The 25,780-nt window shown below is 44.2% G+C and overlaps 3 protein-coding genes and 1 long non-coding RNA gene across 12 annotated transcripts in view; 2 read left to right on the forward strand and 2 right to left on the reverse strand.

Annotated features, from left to right (window-relative positions):
- Nucleotides 1–597: 597 nt before the first annotated feature.
- LOC145419733 (uncharacterized) lies at nt 598–5,462 on the forward strand. Its single transcript, XR_013901072.1, has 2 exons — nt 598–735; nt 4,080–5,462. It is a non-coding gene; the product is annotated as an uncharacterized LOC145419733 (long non-coding RNA).
- A 3,080-nt stretch (nt 5,463–8,542) lies between these two features.
- LOC113035174 (clathrin heavy chain linker domain-containing protein 1) lies at nt 8,543–17,693 on the reverse strand. 4 transcript variants are annotated; one of them, XR_013901073.1, is made up of 11 exons: nt 17,526–17,693; nt 17,000–17,187; nt 16,717–16,805; nt 15,056–15,254; nt 13,735–13,850; nt 12,070–12,166; nt 11,877–11,983; nt 11,433–11,604; nt 11,165–11,367; nt 9,588–9,927; nt 8,543–8,920 (listed from the first exon to the last, which is right to left on the reverse strand). XR_013901073.1 is itself a non-coding variant. In XM_026190515.2 (11 exons), exons 1-11 carry the CDS (start codon nt 17,691–17,693, stop codon nt 8,724–8,726), a joined length of 1,719 nt encoding a protein of 572 aa, XP_026046300.2. In that variant the 3' UTR covers nt 8,543–8,723. The 4 variants fall into 4 exon arrangements, 3 of the variants coding, with proteins under 3 accessions (XP_026046300.2, XP_080144212.1, XP_080144213.1); XM_026190515.2 differs by having other exon boundaries at nt 9,745–9,927; XM_080288086.1 differs by lacking the exon at nt 9,588–9,927.
- Nucleotides 17,694–17,979: 286 nt separating this feature from the next.
- Nucleotides 17,980–21,113, forward strand: rps27a (ribosomal protein S27a). Its single transcript, XM_026190517.2, has 6 exons — nt 17,980–18,082; nt 18,192–18,256; nt 18,644–18,698; nt 19,488–19,573; nt 20,714–20,845; nt 20,929–21,113. The coding sequence occupies exons 2-6, from the start codon at nt 18,209–18,211 to the stop codon at nt 21,076–21,078; spliced, it is 471 nt and encodes a 156-aa protein (XP_026046302.1). The 5' UTR covers nt 17,980–18,082; nt 18,192–18,208; the 3' UTR covers nt 21,079–21,113.
- Nucleotides 21,114–23,769: 2,656 nt separating this feature from the next.
- Nucleotides 23,770–25,780, reverse strand: part of bmpr1aa (bone morphogenetic protein receptor, type IAa) — a 39,494-nt gene continuing 37,483 nt past the window's right edge. For all 6 annotated transcript variants that reach the window (XM_080288088.1, XM_080288090.1, XM_080288091.1 and 3 more), the window contains one exon: nt 23,770–25,663. In XM_080288088.1, coding sequence (XP_080144214.1) covers nt 25,538–25,663 — 126 coding nt within the window. In that variant the 3' untranslated portion in view covers nt 23,770–25,537. The remainder of the gene's footprint in view (nt 25,664–25,780) is intronic.

The following is a 25,780-nucleotide window of genomic DNA, read 5'->3' on the forward strand; positions in this document are numbered from 1 at the left end:
GAAAAAGTGACACAGAAAGTTGCCTGTTGTCTTAAATACTTCTCGTTAAGTGAGAAGTTGCTCATCAAAGAGTGACACAGGGAGTTGCCTGTTATCTTGAAACGTACGTTAAAAAGTGAGAAGTTGCTCACTCACAGAAAGCTAGTAAATAATTAAATTTAATTTTGTTAAAAAAAAAAAAACGAAAGAAAACTGAAAACGGGTCTCACAGACCCGATTACCATACAAGGGTTAAAAGCAGTAAATTAAAAGCAGAAAGACACAGGAAGTTGCCTGTTGTTTTACGAGAAGTTGCTCGTTAAGCGAGAAGTTGCTCGCTAAGTGAGAGTTGCTCACACAAACAAAAAATTGCTAGCAATAAATTTAAAGTGACCTCAGCTGTGCCGCAGCGAAAATACTAACCTAAATCCTCCTAGCGTGTAAACCCCTCTGGAAATCACTGAACATGGGTCAGAATTATTCAAAGACCACAGACAGGTCCGATAAAAAATCTAAAGTACCTGTAAAACCAAAAATTAATAAAATACAAAATAAAGTCTCAAATAACGGCTCAGTATAACTCCCATTTCCGGTTACGTGTAACCTACATCCGCGAATCGGTGAAGACGTCCATGATCACGTATCCAGAACATGCGGGAGTGCTTATGTGACTGACTTTGTTTACAACTTAAGAAGTTCAATGCATTCTAATTTCTTTTCGGAGCCTTATCCCGAACGATTATCGCCAGAAAACAGGTCAGTAGAAATGTTGAATATCATTTGTGATAAGAAAAGTAGTCTGCTTAAAAAGTCCTGTAGAAAATATATGATAGAATGCCGCGACGTGATGCATCAAATGTTACCGCTATGGACAAAAGGAGGGTAAATAATGACAAAGTCGCCGATTTCTTTAAGAATCTAAAGAAATTCCTGCTAACAATGTCCAGAGACAAAATTGACTTAAATGCAGTAACTATGTGTAAACAGAAGCCTGATGAATCTATCCTAGTATTCATAAAACGCTTTATGCACTGTTGGACAAGCTAGAGGTGCAAATTCAGCTCAGTTTTCCAGCAGCCGCAGACACCCAAGGCAAAAATGAATTTGTGTATTTCATTTAACATAAAGGGTGAAATGTTTGCTGACACTGATAACAGCTTATGTTTTCTCTGCCCTATGTACCGACATGATGGAGAAGGAACATCCTCTGTGTCAGCTGGACCCTCAGCAGAGAATGAACTCAACATCCTTTTTGTCCGGTACTCTATGTCACACACTGTGCCAAAAAAAAAAAAAAAAACGTGTACAGACGCCACTAACAGGTAATCCCATGACTGGGAGCCACACTTTTGTTTCTCTCACACTGTTCAACAACATGATAACTGCTCACACAAGTGAAGGTCAAACAGTGATTTTGTCACATAACTCAGACATAGGTTATGATATAACTACACCATGTCGTCACATAGATCTAACCTACCCTATCCACTGTACTATTTCTGCAGTTACATTGCCAGCTGAATACCAGAATATGACATTGTGGTCTAAAAGTGAGAATGATATAGGATTTATTGACTGTACACTTTATCACGTACACCTATTAAAACAAAAAGCGAGTATATGTCAGGCAATGTCCCCTTTCCACGGAAAAAGCCGCAGCCCTAGATGTCATCATAGGAGATTTATTGACTACAGGAGTAATAAAGCCCACACTCCTGTCAATCCTGTGCCAAAGCCTAACAAACCTGGCGTATGGCGTTTCATACAAGACTTAAGGCAAATTAATGCAGTCAACATTCCTCTGCCACCTCTCGTTTCAGATGTTCACAGCATATTGACATGCATTGCATACACATTTTACCGTGGTGGATTTATGCTCCGCTCCTTTTTCTCAGTACCTGTGACACACAGCCGTTATTTGCATTCACACATAGAAATAAGCAGTACACTTGGACTCGTTTGCCCCAAGGCATGATAGACAGCTCTGCTGCTTTCTCAATGGTGCTCCACTCCTCCTGAGGGCTGTACTCTGATCCACATGTGGATGACCTCCTCCTCTGTGCTGAAAGTGAAAAACTGTGTCAAACTGCTACACACATGCTTCTCCAGCACCTCCAAAAGACTGGCCACAAAGCATCAGCAAAGAAAATGCAGTATTGTCAGACTTCTGTTCAATATTTGGGATTCACACTGTCTCACGGAAAACGTTCCATGACTGCAGACAGGGTCAAAGCTGTGACCTCTGTCCCTCGTCCCACTACACAGGAGGAAATGTTGTCCTTCCTGGGCATGGTGAACTATTGCAGACAGTGGATACCAGACTGTTCTTTTCATGACCACATTCTGCGTGACTGTTGTAAAAAAAGACAAGCCTCCTCGAATACTGTGATCCACAGAAATGACTGCCTCTTTCAATGCATTAAAGGGAGTGCTGACCTCCGCCACTCAAAGGTGCTGTCCGTGGTTGTTCAGGGAATGCCGGCCTGCCTGAGGGCAGTAGCAGCTTGCTCTATCATGATAAGGGACTGCGAGAAGCTCACACTCTCACATGACACTATTCTACACACCAATCACCAGGTCACGACCATTGTAGCAAACATAACTAAACAACATATGCAAATCTCACTATAAAAGCGAGCAGCACACCTGATTCGCCAGCACATTTATTGATACTATACTGTGTTCTTCTGACCGACAGGATGGCTCAGACAGGCTTGACGTTCATGACTGCATGACACGTATACAGGAATCCACAGCACCACGTCCAGATTTAGAGCAAACACCTATCCCAGACTCAGCCACGGTTTATGTGGACGGGTCCTGTTCAAGGCCGAATGACAACTCATTTCTTTGTGGCTATTCAGTGGTAACAGTGCCTGACATCATACTAGAGGCTCACTCATTACCATTTCACTCAGCACAAAAAGCAGAGCTCATGGCTTTAATACGCGCCTGTGAGCTACATTTGGATAAGCATGTGACGATTTACGCAGACAGCCGCTATGCATTTGGCGTTGTGCATGACTTTGGCACATTGTGGAGACAGAGAGGATTTAGATCTGCTGATGGAAAATAAATTGCTAAATTGTGATTTTGTTCAAAGACTTTTTCAGGCTATACAGCTGCCATCGGCCGTTGCAGTTGTAAAAACGAAAGGACACAGTACAGCTGACACAGACGAAGCAACAGGTAATGCCTTAGCAGACGTGACAGCCAAGGCTGCAGCTGCATCACAGCTCCCACCTCCGCAGGAAGTATTATCTGTGCCCCTACAGCTGCCACTTGTTACACTCCCAGACTATTTAGACACAAATGTTGATTTAAAATTTATACAAGAGCAAGCCTCTGCATAGAATAATGACTGTACCTTAGATGACAGAGATGGCCTATACTAAATCTTAAGGGTTTGATTGCCCTCCCATATTCCCTGCTGCCAGTCCTTGCCCGACATTTTCACTGTGTGAGTCATGTCGGACAAAGAGGGGTAATAGGGGCAATAAAATTAAGATTTGTAATTGAGAAAACATCACATGCAGTAAAAAGCATATTAGCAACCTGCCTAACATGTGCGCGAACTAATGTAGGTAGCTCAAAAGCAAAACATCAGCATTTACCACAACCAGATTTTCCATTTCATACATTACAAATTGATTTTACACATATGCCAGCACAAGGAAGCATCAAGTACTTACTGGTAATAGTGGATCAATTTAGTAAATGAGTAGAAGCTTATCCAACCTCAAAAGAAACTGCAGAAGTAGTCTGTCAAAAGTTGAGCAATGAAATAATACCCAGATTCGGAATACCTCACCAGATTAACAGTGATAGAGGATCTTCATTCACATTAGAAGTAATTCAAAAGTGTGCTAAAACTTTAATGACCTGGGTCAAATTACTTCCTCAAGTCCTCTGTGAGATTGGAATGACTCAATCTGCAGTAACCAAATTATTTCCATTTGAAATAAGACTATTTCCAACACCATGGTCAGCTTCAAGAGGGGCACCGCTAGTAGAAGGTGATGTATATTGCATTGTCCACTGATGTTCACAACCTGATAGAAAAACTGAATAATAACTATCAGAAAGTTTGTCTCTCTCAGCTTTTCCCCTCCACAGTTCCACCAGTGGAGACAAGGAGATGCATGTTGGAGAAGCCACTAAAACCAAGGACTCTCTGGGAGGCCGCGCGTGTTCCAGCCCCCAGACTGTACTGGCAGTGACGAAGAACCAGCATCCTCACAGACGGACAACCTCAGTGGATTCATGCCAGCAGGGTTAAGACCAGCCCAATCGGACCATCTCAGGCGTCGGATCAAGCAGACGACATCTCCGGCGAGCCAGCGCCCGGAACTAGAGCAAATAAACACACACGGGTAGATGACATCTCCGGCGAGCCAGCGCCAGGATCCAATGTACACACACACAATCACTGATTAACACACAACGTCTGAAAGAGCAACAACAAGGTACTCAAACATCCAGCAGGAACAGAAAGCCAAAAGTACCACATGATGTCTAACCTGATAAAGCCAGACTCATTTCATCCTGATAATGGAGAAAATGAAATGCCCATTGTCATCATACGACGCTTATTCTGTGTCTCTCGAACCTGGGACCAGGCCAGGAGACGACTGAAGAACTGTCTTTTTTATATATTTAGGTTATTAATCATATCTACTGCATTAACCTTGGGATTTTTATTTACTATTTCATATTGTAAAGTGCAACCATGTTCACATTTCTGCAAGCCACATTTTCAATGATAACCCATATAGCTACCAGTACAGCTACTTCAATGTATTTGCAATTGGCACAAATTGACCCAGATTATGTGTCAGATGTTATCAATGATGTTCCTGATGTGTATATTGAACATTAGGTTGTGAACTATTACATTTTATGATTTGCTTTTTATATTATGTTATTACATTTGTGATTTTTCCTTTCTATTTGAGTTATTATTTTTTAAAAAATAATAAAAGAGGGGAACTGTTATGATATTTTGATACCACGGTAAGCATTTACAGGATATTGTTTTATACAGGAAAACTGTTACTCAATAAGGCCGATCTACTAGTTGTTTTTCTCTTTCTCTGTGACCCAAGAATTAATGTGAGACTCACAAGCTGGTACCTCAAGGTCGAAAACACCACAGAGATGAGACCACTTCCTTACTCCCATCCTCCCTTTTCTTTATCTCCTGGAAAAGGCTCGTTAAAGGCTAGGTGGTTCGTTTCAGAATTCACTGATGAAAGAACTCTGTATTCTATGTCTAGGAGTGTATTTTGCTGGGATGATCATAAATTGTAGCTGAACTGATAAACTACACAAGGGATACTTCTTGGCTCACAAGGCAGGAAGACGTTTCCTTATTTGGTCTGTACCGGTTTGAACTGGGAAAGCTGACACACGAACCTTTTTTCATCTATATAAACTGCTGTGTATCAAATAAACCTTTGAGTCGATTGGGAAGGCAACCTAAAGCAGTCTCTGTTTTCTTGTTCTCCCAAGCTGCTCCCGAGCTCGTACTAACACGCTGAATGGCATACCTGAGTGTTACTTTGAATAATTAGGAGTCTTATAAGGAAAGGACAAACTCTGCTTATCGCTCACGCCACGGAGGAAACCCGGGAAGGCAATTTCCTTCAAGTGGTGTCCCAGAAACGATGTGGGCTTCATAGATAATTGGCAAACCTTCTGGAGGAAACCTGGTCTTGTTAGGAGAGACGGCATCCATCCCACTTTGGATGGAGCAGCTCTCATTTCTAGAAATATGGACAAATTTATTAAACCCCCCAAAATATGAGTATCCAGAGTTGGGACCAGGAAGCAGAGTTGCAGTCTTACACGCCTCTCTGCAGCTTCTCTCCTCCTGCTACCCCCCCCAAAAACCATCTCCATAGAGACTGTGTCAGCTTCCAAAAAGACAAAAAAACAAACTAAAAACCAGCAACAAACAACTTAAACATAAACAATCACAAAGAAAGAACAATACAGTATCCACATCTGAACCAAAGAGTAAAACAGTGAAATGTGGATTATTAAATATTAGGTCTCTCTCCTCCAAGTCTCTGTTAGTACATGACTTAATAATTGATCAACAAATTGATTTACTCTGCCTTACAGAAACCTGGTTGCAGCAGGATGATTATGTTAGTTTAAATGAATCAACACCCCCGAGTCATTCTAACTACCAGAAACCTCGAAGCACAGGCCGAGGGGGAGGTGTGGCAGCAATTTTTCACACCAGCCTGTTAATCAACCAAAGACCCAGACAGACTTAATTCATTTGAAAGCCTGATGCTTAACATTGTCCACCCCAGCTGTGAAACTCAGAAACCAGTCTTACTTGTTATCATCTATCGTCCACCTGGTCCTTACACAGAGTTTCTGTCTGATTTCTCAGACTTTATATCTAATTTAGTTCTGAGCTCAGATAAAATAATTATTGTGGGTGATTTTAACATCCATATAGATGCTAAAAATGACAGCCTCAACATGGCATTTAATCTGTTATTAGACTCAATTGGTTTCTCTCAAAATGTAAAAGAACCCACCCACCACTTTAATCACACTCTAGATCTTGTTTTAACATATGGCGTAGAAACTGAACATTTAACAGTGTTTCCTGAAAACCCTCTCCTGTCTGATCATTTCCTGATAACATTTACATTTACAATAATTGATTACACAGCAGAGGAGAGTAGACTTTGTCACAGTAGATGTCTTTCTGAAAGCGCTGTAACTAAGTTTAAGAACATAATCCACCCACTGTTATCATCTTCAATGCCCTGTACCAACACAGAGCAGAGCAGCTATCTGAACGCTACCCCAACAGAGGTCGATCATCTTGTTAATAATTTCACCTCCTCACTACGTACGACTCTGGATACTGTAGCTCCTGTGAAAACTAAGGTCTCTAATCAGAAGTACCTGACTCCGTGGTATAATTCTCAAACACGTAGCCTAAAGCAGATGACTCGTAATCTGGAGAGGAAATGGCGTGTCACAAATTTAGAAGATCATCATTTAGCCTGGAGAAATAGTTTGCTGCTTTATAAGAAAGCCCTCCGCAAAGCCAGAACATCTTACTATTCATCACTGATTGAAGAAAATAACTTCAATAATTACTTCCTCCAAACCATCAACGTGTCTTTTAGACCCCATTCCTACAAAACTGCTCAAAGAAGTCCTGCCATTAATTAATGCTTCAATCTTAAATATGATCAACTTATCTCTAATAATCAGCTATGTACCACAGGCCTTCAAGCTGGCTGTAGCTAAACCTTTACTTAAAAGTAGAATGGGAGGCAGAGCGTTCAGTTTTCAGGCCCCTCTTCTGTGGAACCAGCTTCCAGTTTGGATTCAGGAGACAGACACTATCTCTACTTTTAAGATTAAGCTTCAAACTTTCCTTTTTGCTAAAGCATATAGTTAGGGCTGGACCAGGTGACCCTGAATCCTCCCTTAGTTATGCTGCAATGGACATAGGCTGCTGGGGATTCCCATGATGCATTGCATTTTTCCTTTCCAGTCACCTTTCTCGCTCACTATGTATTAACAGACCTCTCTGCATTGAATAACACTTGTTATTAACCTCTGTCTCTCTTCCACAGCATGTCTTTATCCTGTCTTCCTTCTCTCACACCAACCAATCACAGCAGATGGCCCCGCCCCTCCCTGAGCCTGGTTCTGCTGGAGGTTTCTTCCTGTTAAAAGGGAGTTTTTCCTTCTCACTGTCGCCAAAGTGCTTGCTCATAGGGGGTCATATGATTGCTGGGGTTTCCTCTGTATTATTGTAGGGTCTACTGTACGATATAAAGCGACTTGAGGTGACTGTTGTTGTGATTTGGCGCTATATAAATAAAATTCAATTGAATACAATAATTATAGTTTTTACAACTGTTTAATAATACTCACAATTGTACATCTACAATCTGTATAGTTTTCATATTTTTAACCATATGTATAACCTTTCATAGCCTGTACATACTTATAGTTATAGTATATTCATAACATACCTTCATACCGTTCACATTATAACATACCTATATTACAGAATATGCATCTATTCTATCTATATTATGGCTAAAACACTTCTGGATGGATGGAAACTGCATTTCGTTGCCTTGTACTTGTGACATGTGCAATGATAATAAAGTTGAATTCTCTTTTTTTCTATTCTATTCCAATCTATCCATCACTTTGTGCATGATTTTAAATATATATTGTTCTAATATCACAAAACAAATCAGAAGCAAAGAATGAAGACACGTGGAGACTTCCATGAGCAGCATAAAGCACAGCCGGCGCCTTCAGAGAGGCGAGGTCGTCCCAAAGCTCGCTGCTGCACTCTTTGATACCTTTCAGCAGGTGCAGGTGTGACTGCGGTTGTTTCTTATAGTTTCAGAATCTCCTGTTACTGTTTTATGCTTCACACCTGAGTGTTTTCAGCTGAAGCTCAGAGACTGCAGAGAGGAGCTCAGGTGTGATCCTAAGGGTGAATAAATACGTGAATAACAAGATTCAGACCAAAAACAACCAAAAAAAAGTCAGACGACTCTTTGCAGACTTCAGATGTTTTGTTTTGTTTATTGTGCAGTTATATCTTTGTGCCAGATTAGACATTTTAGTGAAAGCCATCCTGATTGGACACAAGGTGCTAACATGGAGTTAAAGTCTAAACTACCAGAACCTGTCTGTTGTTTCATGAGAAGGAGAAAATCTGCCTTCAAGTCCAGTCTTCACAGGTAAACGTGCTCCATGAGCCGGGCTCCCTCCGGGTCCGGGGTCACAATTCTGGTCCCGCTCTGACTCAGCAGGACGGACAGGATGGCCCGGCTCAGGTTGTCCCGCTCCAGCTCGGAGCACAGAGACACCACGTGGGTCCACACGTCCACCGAAGAGCCGACATCCCCCACGATCACTTCCTCTAAAGCCCCTGAGAAGAACAGCAGCACATGTATGTGTCCCAGAATCTTGTGTCCAAGCATCACGTCACAGGTGCTTTTATCCAAACAGACTGCTAACAAGTCTTATTTCATTGGCTGTTTTTAACAGCAACTATTTATCTGTCAGGGGACTCAGTAAAACCATTCCTCATCTTTCTTTCTCAACTTTAAAATAAAATGCAAAAACCCAAACAGTTCTCAGTTTGGGGCAGTCACTGTGTTACCTGTAGTAGGTGGCATGAGGCCACGCCCCCCCCTCAGAAACAAAAGCCACATATGATGAGTTTACACATCTGAAATAATGACCATCCGAGCCACAACAGTGGGCAGCTTTGGGTGATGTGTGGGGCTGTGTGGGCACAGCATCTCACCCAGTGACATGTGGACGAATCGCCTGAAAGCACAGATCAGCTCTGGTCTGTCTCTGGATTCCTGACTTTTCTTTTTATAAATAAACAGAACAGCTCATCGTTCCTCTACCAGGAGATTATAGACACTGCGTTAGCCTGCACAGCTGCAGAGGGAACAGCATCTGTGTGCGTCACTGTGGATTATCCTCTGCAGTGATCATACAGCCTGCGTACATTTTGAATAAACATATAATACAGGAGGTAACGTGCAATAACACTTTAATGTTTCACAGGCTGCTGTCTTTACTTGTTAGAACTGTTCTGTAGTAGAGACGAGTCCAGAGTCCAGATGTCCCAGTTTTAGCACGTGTGTGTCACCGCTCACGTGTGAATCTAACACTCGTGGATGACTTCGTTGCAACACTTCTATAAGGAAGTGACCCGACGCCGTCTGCTCCACCCACCTCGCCCTCGGCTCACGAAGCTGTCCAGGAGCTGCAGCGCTACGGGCCGCCGCTGAGGGTCCGCCAGCAGAGCGGCACAAGCCCCGCCCACAGACAAGATGGCAGCACTGTCCTGCAGAGGCTCCGTCAGCAGCTGGAGGAGAGAGAGGCTGGGCGAGCGACACAGGACCCACATGCTGTCCTCTGAGAGAGAGAGAGAGAGAGAGAGAGTTATAACTCTCAGGGCGCCGTGAACACAGCCGGTGGGGCTCGGTGTGGATGAGAGCTGAAGCTGCCTTACATGTAGGACTAATGCAGAAACCCTCGAACTGCACGTGCTCAGTGAGACTGAAGCTCTCTGATGCTTTACAGTTTATTATGATCAAACCATAATTATTTTGTGACGTTGCTCCTTCCACCTTTTCACACTTTCTGTGTGTGTTCGGACAGAGGTGGGAAGTCACCGAGTACAAATACTTAGTTACTGTTACTGTACTTAACGTCACATTTACCTAACTGATTTGAGTACATTTGTTAGACTCAAAATAGACTGAAATAAAGTTCTTTTTTTTCCATCTTCTAATATTATTTTATTACACTAATATAACACAAGGCTCAGTTAGCTTTGTGTACAAACAGCTTCCTGCAGAGCTGGTACTTTGTTACTTAAGTAAGGAAGGGAGGCTGATGCCAACTCCCACCTCCTCGACCTTTAGGACATGGATGAGGAGGAGGATGACTCCACCTTCCCTGCCCAGCACCTGTTTGATGGCAGGAGGCTCCCACCAGCCTGCTCACCAAAGCAGCTTCTGCATGACAGTAATGACCTGCTGTTGGTCAAGCCCTTTACAAGCAAGCATCCAACCAAGCGCTGCTCTAAGCTCGAGGTGCAAGGGATGGGTGAGCTGGGGCTGCCCGAACCCCCGGCTGTGGAGCCTTCAGTGCTTCATCACCTTCACCCTAACCGAAGGGCGATCAGCTTCCTCCTGCATTTCTTTGCCCAGTGAGATAGATCGCCTCACTGCATCTATTTTAAGGGTGTACAAATATGCTGCACAGTCAGTGTGCTCTCTGGATGCAGACACACTGCTGTCGGTATATCAGGCACTCGTCAGCTGGACTCGGGGTCCCCAAAGCCAGCCATGAAATCCCCCTCCAGGGGAGCTGTCCTAGGGTGTGGGCGTGTAATGGGTCTATGACGGAGGTCATAGATGCAGCCTATGACCCGCGACCAAGGGTCTCTTTGGCCCAGCCCTGGAGACAATGACAGAGACGAGCTCTCGCACTCTGTGTCACCCTCTCCTCCCCCACAGATCTTTCATCTTATTAATAAAAATGACCCAAGACGAGACGCTAACGTTAGCCTGGAGCAGAAATGTCCTCACTACACTGGTTTAACACCAAAACTGGTCCTCACAGAGACACTTCCACACACACAGACCTGCTGTGAGGTCCTCGCAGTGCTTCAGGAACTCGGCAGCACTGTGGATCAGCCCTCTCCTGCACATGCTCAGTGCGGCCTTCCTGTGCAGCCTGCAGGCCTCATAGATAATAGTGGCCAACGTCAGACACAGGTCAGCCACGCCGGGGTTCTCCTGAGCATGCTCAGTCAGGATGTCGCCCAGCTCCTCAGTGAAGGTCAGCCTGAGAGCAGAGAGAGTGTAAAGAAGGAGAAGCAGGGAAAGTGATGAAACTGACATGAAACTGACTTCTTATGGGTGACGGCGTAGCTGACGAGCTGCAGGGCGCCGCTCTGGAGGGCACAGGAGACGCCCTGGAGGGAGAGCGGAGCCGACAGCTCGCCATCGGCTCCAGCAGTGAACAGCAGCGCCCAGAAGAAGAGAAACGATGGGGAGAGCGAGCCCGGGAGGACCTCCACACCTGAAATAAGACAGAGGTCGTCACACACAGCAGTACCTTCATGAAGCACCACCAGCTGCAGTTCCTCTAACGTCCACCAGAAGCTCCAGCAGTGGGTGGGTGTCCGTAGACCAACCTATTTACCTGACAGGTTTATAAGACGATGACTTCCCACCTCAGCTGCACTCACAGGGTCTCTGGGATTGTTTCAGTGCTTTGGGTCAGACTAATTTCATCTTTGCTTGAAATCAACATAATCAGAGCCCTGATAACTGTGCAGGTGCTGTTCCCACCTTTGAACATCTCCATGGTGTCGATGTTCCTCAGGACTCCTCGAGGAGCTCTGGCGGCGATTAGAGCGGCGTCCTCGTACTGAGCCAACTCAAACAGCTCGAGAAACCTGAGGACAAAGGAGAAGCAGGAGACGGGCACTCGTCACACACACACACACAAAAACTCATCAGAAGGTTTTTGTGGAAGCAGCACCTGTCCAGGTAATCTGACACAAGTTCAGATGCATCAGCTCCGGCCGGCTCCTGGTCCTCAAACAGCTGCTTGATGCTGCAGATGTCCTCGTCCGTCCCTGCAGGACAGAAACGCCATCTTTACAGTCACAGTCTGTCCACACTCATGTGTCAGGACAGGTAAAAGTCACCTGGTCCTCTCAACGTCTTAAAATAATTTAAACGCAGCCTCAGATGAACAATAGCATGTGACAGCGTGTCATTATCTGCTTCCACAGGGGAGCGGCTCAGGTGCTGCCTGACCGTCAGCGAGTGACACGCCTCTGTAAAAGTAGATGTTTTGGCAGTTTGCAGGTCTGCATCGCTCAGGCGTGCGAACACATCAGCAGGACAAAGATCTGAGCACAGCTGCAAGTCTGCAACAGCACGTCTGCATGGAGCTGAAGCGACGCTGTAGAGAAGAGCGAAAACTGCTTCACAGTGATGAGACTGATGATGTCACATAGAAACCATCACTGGATTGCTTCTGGAGGAGGAGCTACAAGCTGCTGGATCAGGGGGCGGAGTCGGTTTGCTTTAGTTTCTGTCAAATACATACTGACGTGATGTCATATGTCACATGATTTTGTTCTTCTGAGGCTGCATTCATCAAATTTTAAGACCTGATGATTTTGATCTTTACACGTTGTTGGAATTGATATTTCTTATATTGTCATTTGTGCTAAAATATATAGATCATTGCCTTTATGTGTCCATATATGGCTACCGTTATGAAGAAAAAGCCAGACAGTCAGAGGATTTATCTTCTAACATTTCCTTTATCTGTGTCTGTGCTGACAAAATGTGCTTTCTTTATTCAGAGTGCAGCTTAGTCCAGAGATGTGTTACACATTTGGAAAGCAACATGTTCTGTTTCTTTTAAAGTCCAAGACTTCACACCTTTAAATGTTCGTCCGAGATATGACTTATTACAAGTTCCTGTTTTTATAGTTTAGCAAAACGCTTATTTCTGCTTTTCTGCTTTACTTGCATGCCTCATACACACAGTTTAAGTTCACTGAAAGGTCGAATGTCTATGTATAGTATAGCTGGACAGACACACACACACACACACACACACACACACTTGTAATTGCATATTCATGAATGATTGCTAGCTGACAATAAAAAGGGCTGTAGCGAGGGAATCAGTTGGAGTTGCTTGGACAGGCGAGTGACAACACTGCTCTCCAACGCTCCCCTTGCACGTGAAAAGTCCACTAGTGTCTGTGTGGTTGCTTTCAGTAACAGGTTCTGTTTACCAGCAGGGTTGACTTAAACCCAACACATGTCCTGATATGTAAACCCTTAGAGGTGACAGAGGAACGTTGTCTTTACCAGGAAAATAAACCCTAATTAGAAAATATAAAACTATGTTCCTCAGCAAAAAATTCAACATTTTTAGGATCTACTTAAAATAAACTGGAAAAAACAATTATACAAGTAAGAAAAGACGTAAAATATGTTTTAATAAAAATCTATATCTTTTTTTAATATTGAGCTAAATATCTCACCATTGTGGAAGTGTGTGGTGACGTGAAGCAGCACAGAGAAATCATTAATTGATGTTTTACCGCATTCGTTCTGGAGGTACGCAGTGACCACTGACACTGAACCCAAAACTCTGCTGACTGCAGCAGCGTCTCACCGTCTGCCTCCCTGATGTTCTCCAGAGTGGAACCCACGAGTTCCCCCAGAGGCGCCGGCTGACCCTCCTCCTCCCAGCTGCTCAGACAGTCCCACACGCTCCTCAGACGTTTGTATCTAGAGACAGAGAGGTGATCGTGGTCTTCAGCGGCTGAGCCTCAAATCCAAACCACACTTGGTAAACTCAAACCTGCAGTGACTGCTTTGGTCCACTTGGGGGCAGCAGACACATCACCTTTAACTTTGTGGTGCTCTGTATCAGCTGTTAGGAGCATCATCAGGGGTCAGACGCAGGTTTTGCATGTGGAAACAGTGGAGTACTGAAATACTGTGCAGATACAGTTCATGAGAATGAGATTCATCCTCGTGTCATTTATAATCTGCAGGTTCACATCAGGTCGCTCGTTTTGTCAGTTTTGGTTGGTTCACCTTAAATATTAAGATGCTCTGATCATCTCTCTTTTACTTCCCTGCAACTTTTGTTACCTAATATTTCCGCTCCTCGTCTGACTGCTTATAATTCGGATGCGTTTGTTTCTGTGAGCGTCAGTGTGATGAGATCCAGTCTGAATAAACTGCGACACGTGGCGCTCGTACCTGATGTTGGATCTGATTCTCAGAATTCACTGGAGCAAAGTTACAAAAGTGCATTCTGGGTAAACTTTAAAGGCTGATATCAGCCTGTGGGAAGGATGTTAGAACATATGCAAGGGTTCATTGGTTATCAGGCTGACCTCTGACCCCGACTCCCTCTGGTCTGATTCTGAGGTCGTTCTTTCTCCAGGTTGTGTTCAGTTTGTAAGGACTCGTTCTGACTCTGGATACTTTGCTTCTGTCAAACTGTTCTTTGGTGCAGACGATGTTCAGGATGTTGTTCTGTGAGATCAGCATTAAAACAGAGCCGGAGCCCAAAGTCAGGTTTGTTTTTATTAAATCTGATTGCATGCTGACTTTCTGTCTAAAAGCTTTGTTTCCTGCTTTCATTATTTTCAATAATCTGTTTCCTGTTGGTGTCAAACATATTTCCTCATCTGCTCCTGCAGGAGTCTGCAGAGGTGCTCAGGAGGAAGAGATTCCCCAACCTTTCAAAATAAAAGGCACCTTTTTATCAAACTGAGATGATGTTTTTTTTCCTTTTAGGCATCTGGTGAAGGAGGAGCTTTACTGCATGACTACATCGTTGTGTTACTGACTTCAGGTGAAGGGTCCTTAATCCTTTAAGTAAAAATTCTAAAATATTCTGCACTCGTCCAGCATGAAGTCTTACTGATGACCTGCATATGTACAGAACTGTATGACTTCCTGTGAGTTTCTGCTCTTACAGGACTGTCAGGTGGTTGTTCTCGGCACTCAGCTCGTCTCTGCGGCATTTGGCGGCCTGCAGCTCGGCGTCCAACTTAGTTTTGACCTCCAGAGGAACACAGTGACTCTTTCTGTCCAGCAGAGCGTCTCTCTGCGCCTCCATGTCCTTCAGGTACCCGTCCAGAGCCTTGGGATCCTCAGACTCAGCCACTGTCAAACCTGCGAGACAACACCAGTGTGGAGATCAACCCTGGAGGACCTGACAGAATATTTAGCAGCTATGAATGACAGATCTGTGAGATCTACAAACACTACCACAGAGGGGTGTGTTGTGTTTTTGGAGGTGCTGAGACCCTCGGGCAGCACTGCTTTAAAAGCAGATCTGATCCTGAGGTGGAAACCACTGCACGGGCTGAGGCACACATCTGAAAACCCCTGGCATCGAACACAGATCATCTCTGCATCCACACATGGATCCAGAAACACTGCCGCTGGGCCTGAGCTCATTCAGCATGTACGATTAAGGCCCAGCTAATATGTTGTGTACGCTGCACTTTGAGCTTACTGAGACAGGACAAACCACTGTGAACGATCACATTATAAACACTGTGAACCGCTCCTGAAACAGGGAACTGCTCTTCATCCCAGCTCCAAGCAGGCGTTGCCGATTTGCAACAGTTAAAAACTAACAACCTGATTACCCCACATGCATATTTTATGAGGTTTTTTTACTCAGAAGCACCACTGCAGGACTCAGTTGTGCATTAGCAACAAAACGTTTAATTTGAGCCTGAGAGGGTTACATGTGGTATCCCCCAAGGATCCATTACAGGTCCTTTCCCGTTTTCATTAAACAGGTCAGCAGCTCCGTCTTTCAGGAACAGTGTCAGTGTTATAGTAGTGGGTTCTAGCCACCTGCCACGCATATCAGGAACTCTTTGACTGTGTGGATGAAATCCTGAATGAGAAAACTTTACCTGAACCACCGAGCTCTACAAATACCCGAACTACATGTTCAACCCACATCTTTGAAATGTAGCTGAGCATTTGAGTTTTTGTGTAAAGTTCTTTGACTTTTACTTTAATCAGATCAGTGAAGAAAAGCTTTCACCAACTGAACCGTTGTAAGGTAAAAGTCTGTTTGGTCTCTAAAGGTCCACGTCTTCATCAGCTCTCAGCTGGACCTCACTGGAAGTATCCTGGCAGCCTCGTTCTGTTACAACACAGGTGGAGAGCCTGACAGCAGAGTTTGCAGAAACTTCAATTATCCAATAACCTCAGTTAAAGGTGACAGCATGTCCATGTCCACACCCCTCATATGTAAACAATGACCAAAAAGCCGAGACAACAGCAAAACGTCTGTACTGCTAATCCATAATATTCCTTCACTCTGTAACATAATACACATCAATTAACTTCATATTTTACTTCCAGGACACTAAAGCTCAGCTATTATTATATTTATTCATTTGAATCTTTTTTTATTTGAAGGTTTTTATCATTTTGTTCTAGTATTTTATATTCTTTTAACATTTTGTTGCAGTTGTGTATTTTTGCTTCACTTTAATCATGTCCTTCGTATTTGTGTCTGTGGAGATGTGACATGCTAACATGTCTGCCTTGTATTTTCCCCTCACAGGCTTTGAGGACCCTGCGTTAACTCATCTATCTGAGGGTGTACCGGGCATCCATGTGCTCTGCTCTTTAGAAGTTTTCTCTCTCTCGAGCTCCTCCTGAAGTTCTGCTGTTTCCCTCTGAAGGGTGGAGATCCTGCAAAGAGACAAAAAGCATCAAAACAAAGGAAATGGAAAAATATCGACTAATAATTGTTGTTTTTTTCAGACAGTGTTTTTCTCACCTTCATCTCTGACAATGGTGACTTTTATTTACACATAAATCCCTGGAGGAAAGTTAATGTAGTCTACATACAGTGAGTCTTATTTACACAGACAGCCGTCACTCACCGCTCCCTCAGGTGGGCGGCTTGGCGCTCACAGGTAAGCAGTGATTTCCGGCGTGACTCGGAGGCTGCCATGGTTAGCCGTGCCGCCCTGGCTTCCTCCTCCCTCCTCTGCAGCTCCCTGATGGTGCTGTCATACTCCGACTTTACGGCCAACAGAAGCCTTTTATAGGCTGTTGCTCGTCCAATCACCTGACAGAACCGAGAAGGACACAGGAAAAGTTCATTTTCTTTTTTGGTTTAATTTTTCTCATTAATTTGTTTTTTTCTCTTTTGTAAATTGTCGAGTTTTTTCTAATAACTTTACATTTTTTGCAAATTCAGTTTGCATGTTTTATTATCAGGTAAATCTGTCACCCCGGGTTTTCCCTTAAAAACGGCAGTGGGGGTTTATACGAGTACCAGGGTCTTCTCCTTTTACAGAGTTTTTCAGATTTTCTGCTTTCCTCGTAAAGTTGCATTTTTGAAGAAGTAAACCTGTCCAGTTTTCCTTTTAAGTTTTACCGGGTTTTTTTTTTTAACTGTAACACCTTGCTGAATACGGAGCGGTGGACGGTGTATCGGAGCTCGTCGGGACCCTCCCCGGGACATTGCAGGCACTTCTTCTCGTGCTCCATGAACTCGTTTAAAGACCGGATGAAGCTCCGGTCGCTGTCAGTCGTCAGGATGTCGGCTGTGAAACGTGAACTGCGGGACATTTGTGCATCGGACGTTGTTCTTTACGATGATATTTTTAGGCTAACTTTCCGTTTAGTTTCCCTTCTTCCCACAATTTCAAGGGAATCCTCGCGTCGCCGTGGTTACCGCGAAAGTGCACCTGGGAAATGTTGTTTTTAGTAGATGAGTCGACTTTTTCTTTAAATAATCATCCAAATGATCATTAAAGTGTAAAGAAAATCGACATTAGCACTAAAAATATACGTGGGAGAAAAAAAGACGCCAGAAAATGACTAAATATAGTGTTTGCGTTGTATTTTTGATCAGGCACCGGAACGGCGACCCTAACCCCTGCGAACGCGTGCAGAAAACCCCGTGTCTGGAGAGGAAAGCCCTCTTCTCATGATCCGCCATTAGGAGCAGACCGGTGGTAAGCTCGCGCTCTGTTTTTTGACGGGTTTTTGTTAAAAATCGGCACTTTTAAACTGACGTTTGGGCTCCAGCAGAGACTAAAGTGTCCTGTGTGTCTTCCCGTGCAGGTGGATTGAACGCCAGGATGCAGATTTTCGTGAAAACCCTTACGGGGAAGACTATAACCCTCGAGGTGGGTGACGGGCTGTGATGGAGGGCAGCGGCGTTCACGGGCTGCCGTTAACCCGAGTTTTACTTATTGTGGAACTAGATTAGAGCGGCCGTTTGTACACGTAACTGATAGGTGCTGTGTGTTAACTGCAGCCGTGTGTTTGGAGGCGGTATCAGGCCGTAAAGTGACGCTGTACCGAAGGCTAACGGCTAAGCTATCCAGGGCAGTGTAAACACGTGGAGCGGGCGCAGCAGCTTAGTGCCGTGCTCGTAAACCCCTGATTAGTTGTAGTTAGTTAATAAAAGTGAATGTGTCATTCGTGTTTAAAGAGTTGTAATCTGCATGTGAGTAGAGCTTTGACCGGAAGCGCGTGCTGTCCCGGCTCACCTGTCCTCTCTGCTTCCACAGGTTGAGCCTTCAGACACCATCGAGAATGTCAAGGCCAAGATCCAGGACAAGGAGGGTGAGTGAGCCTGGCTGATTACTTTTACTCTATTACTTTGTGCATCATCAGGCCAGGAGGCGTTTTTATCCTAAAACAGGTGAATGTGGGAGGCTGAGCTGCAACGAAGCTTCCTGTGTTTACCTGAAAACACGTGATGAGCTTCGTGTTTGTAGAGAAACACAGACTGCTCGAAATAAGAACTCTTCAGAAATCACGTGTGAGCTGTCAGGGGTCGTAGTTCAGACTGTTTATAGATCACAGACCGCAGCAGGAGTCCGTGAGGGAGATGGTCGGTCTTACAGATGCATACTGAGGGCTTGGAAAGCATCATTACGGGGGTGTACGGGGCACACTTACAGGAGCATAAGTGTCAAATAACCAGGACAAACTGATGTTTAAATGTGAGTGAAACTTCCTGTGGGACGAACAGAAGTGCAGCTGTGTAGAGACAGCAGGGTGGTTGGTGATTAAAATAATCGTGTCAGTGTTTGAAGCGTTCGGGCCGCCGTATTTAAATAGGTGAAATGTGTTCGCCATCATCAGCCATCAGCACCATGAAGCTGACACACGAGCGTCACTGTCAAAATCATTTACAGTCACAGATATGTTCAACAAGTGGGACAGTGATTTAAAACGTGCTGTCACAGGGAGGCGGAGCTTCAACCATACTGCGTTTCTGAGGTGTGTGTGTGTTTGTTTCTGGAGTCCAGAAACCAAATGTATGCAGCAAAGCACAGGAAGTTCAAGCGCTGATTGATTACTGGGGTTCAGTGATGATCCTGATCAGCTGGTGTTTGCTCTCTGCAGGAATCCCTCCCGATCAGCAGAGGCTGATCTTCGCCGGGAAGCAGCTGGAAGATGGCCGCACGCTCTCCGACTACAACATCCAGAAGGTGAGCCGGGAACGCCGCCCCAGAGAAATGAAGGCTTTTCTGTAAATGTGGACTCAGAGTTCAGTTTGAGATTTAGAGCCAGCGTCATTCAAAGGTCATCTGATGAGCTGTTGCTGTGTTTTTTAATTTTACCTCTATTTTGGGTTTAATCGAGTTCCCAGAGCAGGGTTTAGATCAATTCTAGCTTCTAGCTGCATTTGGACAGATGTTGGAATAAAAACATCTGGATCAGAACCTCTTTGGAGCAGTTGGTTCATAAATTCAGACCAAAGCTCTGTGGTTCTGAGTCTGAGCTGTAATAACTGGCTCTGCAGTGGGACGTGTCGTTACTGAGGCCTCAGATTCAAACAGTTGGAACTAGAAACAGATTCGTGATGTGAGGCAGCGTTGGCTCACAGCAGGTCCAGATGACAGGAATCCGGTTTTCATTTGACTTTTGGGGGAAAATCCAGGTCTGGAATTGGTAACTGGGTCAGCTTTGGAGTCTGTCGCCCCCCGGTGGCTTAAATGAGTCCTGCAGGCTTAAACCTCCAGTCTGAATCCTCAGTGGATCCCACACAGGCTGTGCTGCCTTCAGCGGTTTCCACCTTCAGGACTGTGCTCGGGTGCAGCCAAGGAATTTTGCCTTGGCTGCACCCGATTTATGGAATAACCTCCATCGCTATACGCGAGTCTGATTCCATCCATTCCTTCAACCCACTTATTTATTCTCGCCTTTTCTACCAGTTAACGCTTGTTGTTAGCTTAATGCTTCTTATCTTCGGCTTATTCTTAATCATTTGACTGTTTTATCCTTTACACTTAGTTTAATGCCATTCAGCCTGCCAGCATGTTTTGGTACCTTGCCATAGCAGTCATCCTTCCCGGTTACTTCATCCTATTCTCTTGCATGTTAAGCACTTTGGTACACCACTGGCTTTTAAATGTGCTGTATAAATAAAGTTTGTTGTTTTGTGACTTTTGTTTGAAGGCATGAATTAGATGCAGCAACATCAGCTGTGTCTGCCAGGTTCTCCCTGGTTTCCTGTCACCCTGACCCATCTAAGGGGCGGCGTTAAATTCAAGTCTCAAACTCGAGCGTGTTTTTATGCGTTTGTGTCGTCTGGCGTCCCTCTCACGCCTGTTTCTTGGTGTTTTCAGGAGTCAACTCTGCACTTGGTGCTGAGGCTGCGCGGTGGTGCCAAAAAGAGGAAGAAGAAGTCCTACACCACCCCCAAGAAGAACAAGCACAAGAGGAAGAAGGTCAAGCTCGCCGTGCTCAAATACTACAAGGTAAAAACGCCACCGGAGATGCGCTGGAGTTTGAGTTTTGTGCATTTTCGGTTTCATTAAAACCAACACTTTTCCTCCTTCAGGTGGACGAGAACGGTAAAATCCACCGGCTGAGGCGCGAGTGCCCCGCTGACGAGTGCGGCGCCGGCGTGTTCATGGCGAGCCACTTTGACCGTCACTACTGCGGGAAGTGCTGCCTCACCTACTGCTTCAACAAACCCGAGGACAAGTAGACAGGATGATAAATAAAGAAATGTTTGACTAAAAATGGTGACTGTGTTTCTGTTAAAGTAGTTTAAACGGGTCGTCGCTAATTTCAGATTTGAGCTTTAAGTCGTATTTTCTGTGACGTGAGAGGCCTCGGACACGTGCAGCTCATGTGAACAGCCAGATTTACCCGTTCTCCAGAGTTTCAGGTGTTTATTACTCGCAGGTCATCAAAACTAAAGTAGTGGAAAGGCCGTGCTGCACTGCAGTTTGACTTGTTAAAACCTCGTCATGCTTGAGTCACGTGGATATGGTGGCACTTTGATACCAACGTCACTGTGACACTGCTTTAACTGCTCACAGCTGGAAACGCACCACAGCTGTTCACCACCTGTAGTTGTCACATGACCAGGCTGCTCACCAGGGGCCCGTTCTTCGTACCTCGCTAAGTAGGTTAGCCGGATTAGATTGTTGACGATTTCGCGTGATCCTGGATCAGTCGGTTCCCCGAAGCTCATCCGGGACTTGCTGTCATAGCAACAGAGCCGTAAGCGTAAACCTGCTCGGGAGCAGGTTTACTTTATGTAAACAGGATTAGATCGCGGCCACGCAGGTATGTCCGCTTCATTTATACGAAAGCAACAGCGATATTTTTCCACTGTTTCACCATAAATAAATATTATCAATGTAACTAAAGATAATGCAGCACTTGATCCTTTTATTGATGTCACACAGATACATACAGGTCATTTCCTAAAAAAGGGAAATGAACTATTAACATTCTATTACATGTATGTGATTATTACAGATGTAATTCATATTTCAGAGTAGTAATTGTAAATTACTTCGTGTAATCAAGATGAGAGACCACGGCTATAAAAGCGAAGGTGGATTTGGGAAGTCTGTCGCAGCCATGTCCTGTCCGTATACGCGACCAACCCATTGCGGAAGGTGCAAGATTGATAAGGAGAGTCCTCAGAATTCAGCGTATATTGCGGGACAGACAGGATCCTTTAGCTCAGCGCGACAGTGTGCTCATTGAGAGATATCGATTTTCCCGTGAGGGTATTATTTACTTAACCAACTTGTTGACGAGGGGGTGCAGGACCACCACCTGTCTTTTTTTCCTCTGCCCTTTTCTTGGTTGCTGTTATGAACAAACTAACAGAGTATTACAGGCCAGTATTACCTTGCCAAGAGACGCAAAGCAATCTAAGAGATAAATATTACCATTCTGTAGAATACTCCTGTATTCCACTTTTACTTGTTCCCATGTTCTTGTGGGTCCTGTTGTGGCTCTAATGTGAAAGGGGATATAATATAACATATTATAATATAATATAATGCCATATGATATTGGACAATATAGTGTCATATGATAGATCTACCCTACCGCCTACTGGTGTTGGCCAGAGGGGCCGATGGCGCGATATGGCAGCCTGGCTACAACCGTAGCTGCCTCCACCAGTGTGTGAATGTGGGAGTGAATGAATAGTGGTATCGTAAAGCGCTTTGGGTGCCTTGGAAAGCGCTATATAAACCCAATCCATTATTATTATTATTATTATTAAATTACCTACGAGTTTGATTTGTCAGCAACTTTCTGCCAGCCCTCTCTCCTTGCTTTTGCAGCCTTTGCAGTGTTCTCTTGCGTTTTAATTAAACTCTGAAACTCCTGAAATCCCTCACTCATGAGTTCTTGCTCTGCTGCCGGAAAATACCGAGCACGCCCCTTCGACATTTTCGCCGACCAATCAGCGGGTTGCCGATCAATGTTTCTACTATCGATGCGTAGCCCCTTTTACGACACCCAGTGATGTCACATTCCTGCGTCCAGCTGTAGTAATCGTCAACAGCAGGTGTGTTCGGGGAACCGGATTAGCGAGCTCACGGTTAGCGCGATGATTTGATCTTGGATGTAGTAAGCGACGTACGAAGAACGGGCCCCTGGAGATTCCTGCAGAATCAACAAACAGAACATTTGGAAGCTCACGACAAAGTTTAGATGAAACCAAAACTGACTGTAAAATCAGGGTTAATCTGTATTAGTACGATTTAAGGTTGAAACTACAAAAAACTTGAGTAATTCTTTAGTCAAAATTATAAACTTAAGTTAAATATTAATTCTAATGCAACAAGTTTCAGAATCAAAGTTCAAAACTTAAATGGAAATTTAAGTTTCAGTCCCAGGATCATTTTGTCACTGACATGGGATCAAAAACATTTTTAAAGTTAAAACTTTTAAAATGTTGAAGTATCCATGTCAATGCCAAAATTTAAAACTTGGATCACATGAATCCTGTAGTAAAGTTGATCTCTTTATTGGAAATGAACATTTAAAATCTTGACTAGATTTTTATAGGATTTTAAGGTATGTTTTTAAATAAATCTGAATTACCTGAAAATTGTATTAGTGATATTTATTAGTTAACCTTTGTTTTCCATTAGAAATAAAATATTTTCTCCAATAGTTTTTATAAATTAAAATGAATAACTTCAAATGGGAAGTTACAAAGTTTGAGTTGGTAAAAGTTGAAATGTAATAAGTTACTATTTTAATTTTGACTAAATCTCTGAATATTAGCACACTGACAACATGAGAAGTAAAATGAGAAAAGTCAATCCCAAATTTCTTTTGCTGGTAGAAACAAAGGGATTAAATGCAGGATTTTCAAAGTAAAAGCTCGGGTGTGAAAGAAGCAGAGCGACGCTGTGGCTTTGTGTACTAAAATAAGAGTATTTATTTAAAAATCGGTACATTGGACAGACTGTATATAGAGTTTTCATTTCGTTGGTAAACTCATAAGGCACCATACCAGATGCTGTACAAAACACCAACAGCAGGAAACAAAAAGACTTTTACATATTCAAGATTATTTCTATACTGAGCTTTAATTACAGACACACTAAGGTTACTGCTTAAATAGCTGCTGTACGAACGTTAGCCTCATTCACGAGCAGCCAACATGCGAACCCACTGCCGCCGACACGAAACCGCTAACAGCGACCGTAGCCTAGCTTAGCACAAACTGTTAGCTTAGTGGCACCGCTGCTAAAACAGCAATTCTTACAGTTTAATTTCTACGTGTCCGAGAAACCCTATAAACACATCCAGAGTTGATGAGGCGAGGTTCCAGTCTTTGTGCTAAGCTAGGCTAAAAACATCCGGAACCAGTTTCCCAAATATTCCTAATGATTAAAGAAAACTCACCAGCAATAAGCCAATCAGCTCGAAGGGGACCTGTTCTGCTTTCTTACTTTCTGACTCACATAACGACCAACTTGACTGTATGCAGTTTCATATGATGACATAAACTTATGTAAAAATAATCCATGTCTTGTTGAGTTCAAACCTCAACAACGCCCCCCTCTGTGGACTTCCTCATCCACAGGGGCCGCGCTAGGGTTGGTCCAGAGTCAATGAAATCAAAGTCTTAAATATAATTCAACCCCGATGGCTCACAATTGCCCTGCAGACGAGCTGCAGTCAAATTTATTACACTGCTTTAAAAAGGAGTGATAAAGCGACCCCTCGGCAGTCTTCCAGAACCTGGCTAATCAGAATAAAGTCAGGCTTTGGGAGGTGGGCCTTAAAAAGGGCAAATATCCCATAAAACCGGATTACTTTAAAAATAAAATAAGCCAGATTTACAGTTCATCTACGCCAGCAAGAGGTGGAGGAACTCTCGAACATAAGGTACTGCCCCTCTGCTGGCTTCCAGAAGGTGGCCAATCAGAAGACAGTGAGCTGTGTGAGACAAAAGAGTACTATTTCAAAGGGTTAATCATACTAAGCCACTCTGAGCAGAATAAGTCCCCTTTCAAAGCGGTTACGTCGCTGAGATTTTCGTGAAGGTCTTCTTCGGGTTTGGCGCCACTTTGTTTTGTTTTTTAAATTTCATCAGACAGACAGACGAACAGGACGGCAGACGTCTCCGTGCTGACCCCGCGACCTCCCGCCGGCGTCTCCGAGGAGTCGGCCGGACGTCAACACCACTGCAGCATAGTGTTCTGGTTTGAACTCCTCTCACGAGCAGGCACGGCATCTAAAGATAACGTTTATTTACACATTTAAATTCACATGTTATTATAGTACCTTATTCTGCTTATATTCAACTAAGCGTGGAGATGATATCTTAATATGGCAGGAGAACTCAGTCCTGAAGAGAAACAAAGAAAACATTTTCAAACAGGCGGAGGTGGAGGAAGCTCGGCGAGGTGGGTCCTCAAATAAAAAAAAAAAATAAAAAAAATCTCAGTTCATTCATGAGGAATGAAAGCTCCGCCCCCCCTCAGGAAGTCGTCTGTATCTTTTGTTTGGCTTTCACAGAAAGCGTCACTCGGCGCAGAGAGAGGAGGAGGAAGAGGAGGAGACACAGTTCAGCCCTGAGATGGGTCCTTTGCTCTTTTAGCTCCTCCCCTTCATCCCCCTGATGAAGAGGCGGTCTGGGGCGGAGGTTGAGGTGAGTCTGGAGGAGGGTGGGGTCAGATCTTGATGTCCTGGGACTCCACCATCTTGGCGAGCGTCTTCTTCACTCTGAGGATGGTGAGGCGGGAGGCGGGGTTATGAGCCCAGCACTCTGACATCAGCTTCAGCATGGCCCGGAGGCACTGCGGACACAAACACGCCGTTAAAGGACGAACAGGAAGTCACGAGAACACAGCCGCTCTGACACCATCATTGTGACACCCAACTCTCTGCCGCCGGCACGGGAACACTTCCTGTCT

The sequence above is a fragment of the Astatotilapia calliptera genome, chromosome 13, assembly GCF_964374335.1.
Source record: "Astatotilapia calliptera chromosome 13, fAstCal68.1, whole genome shotgun sequence".
NCBI lineage: Eukaryota > Metazoa > Chordata > Actinopteri > Cichliformes > Cichlidae > Astatotilapia > Astatotilapia calliptera.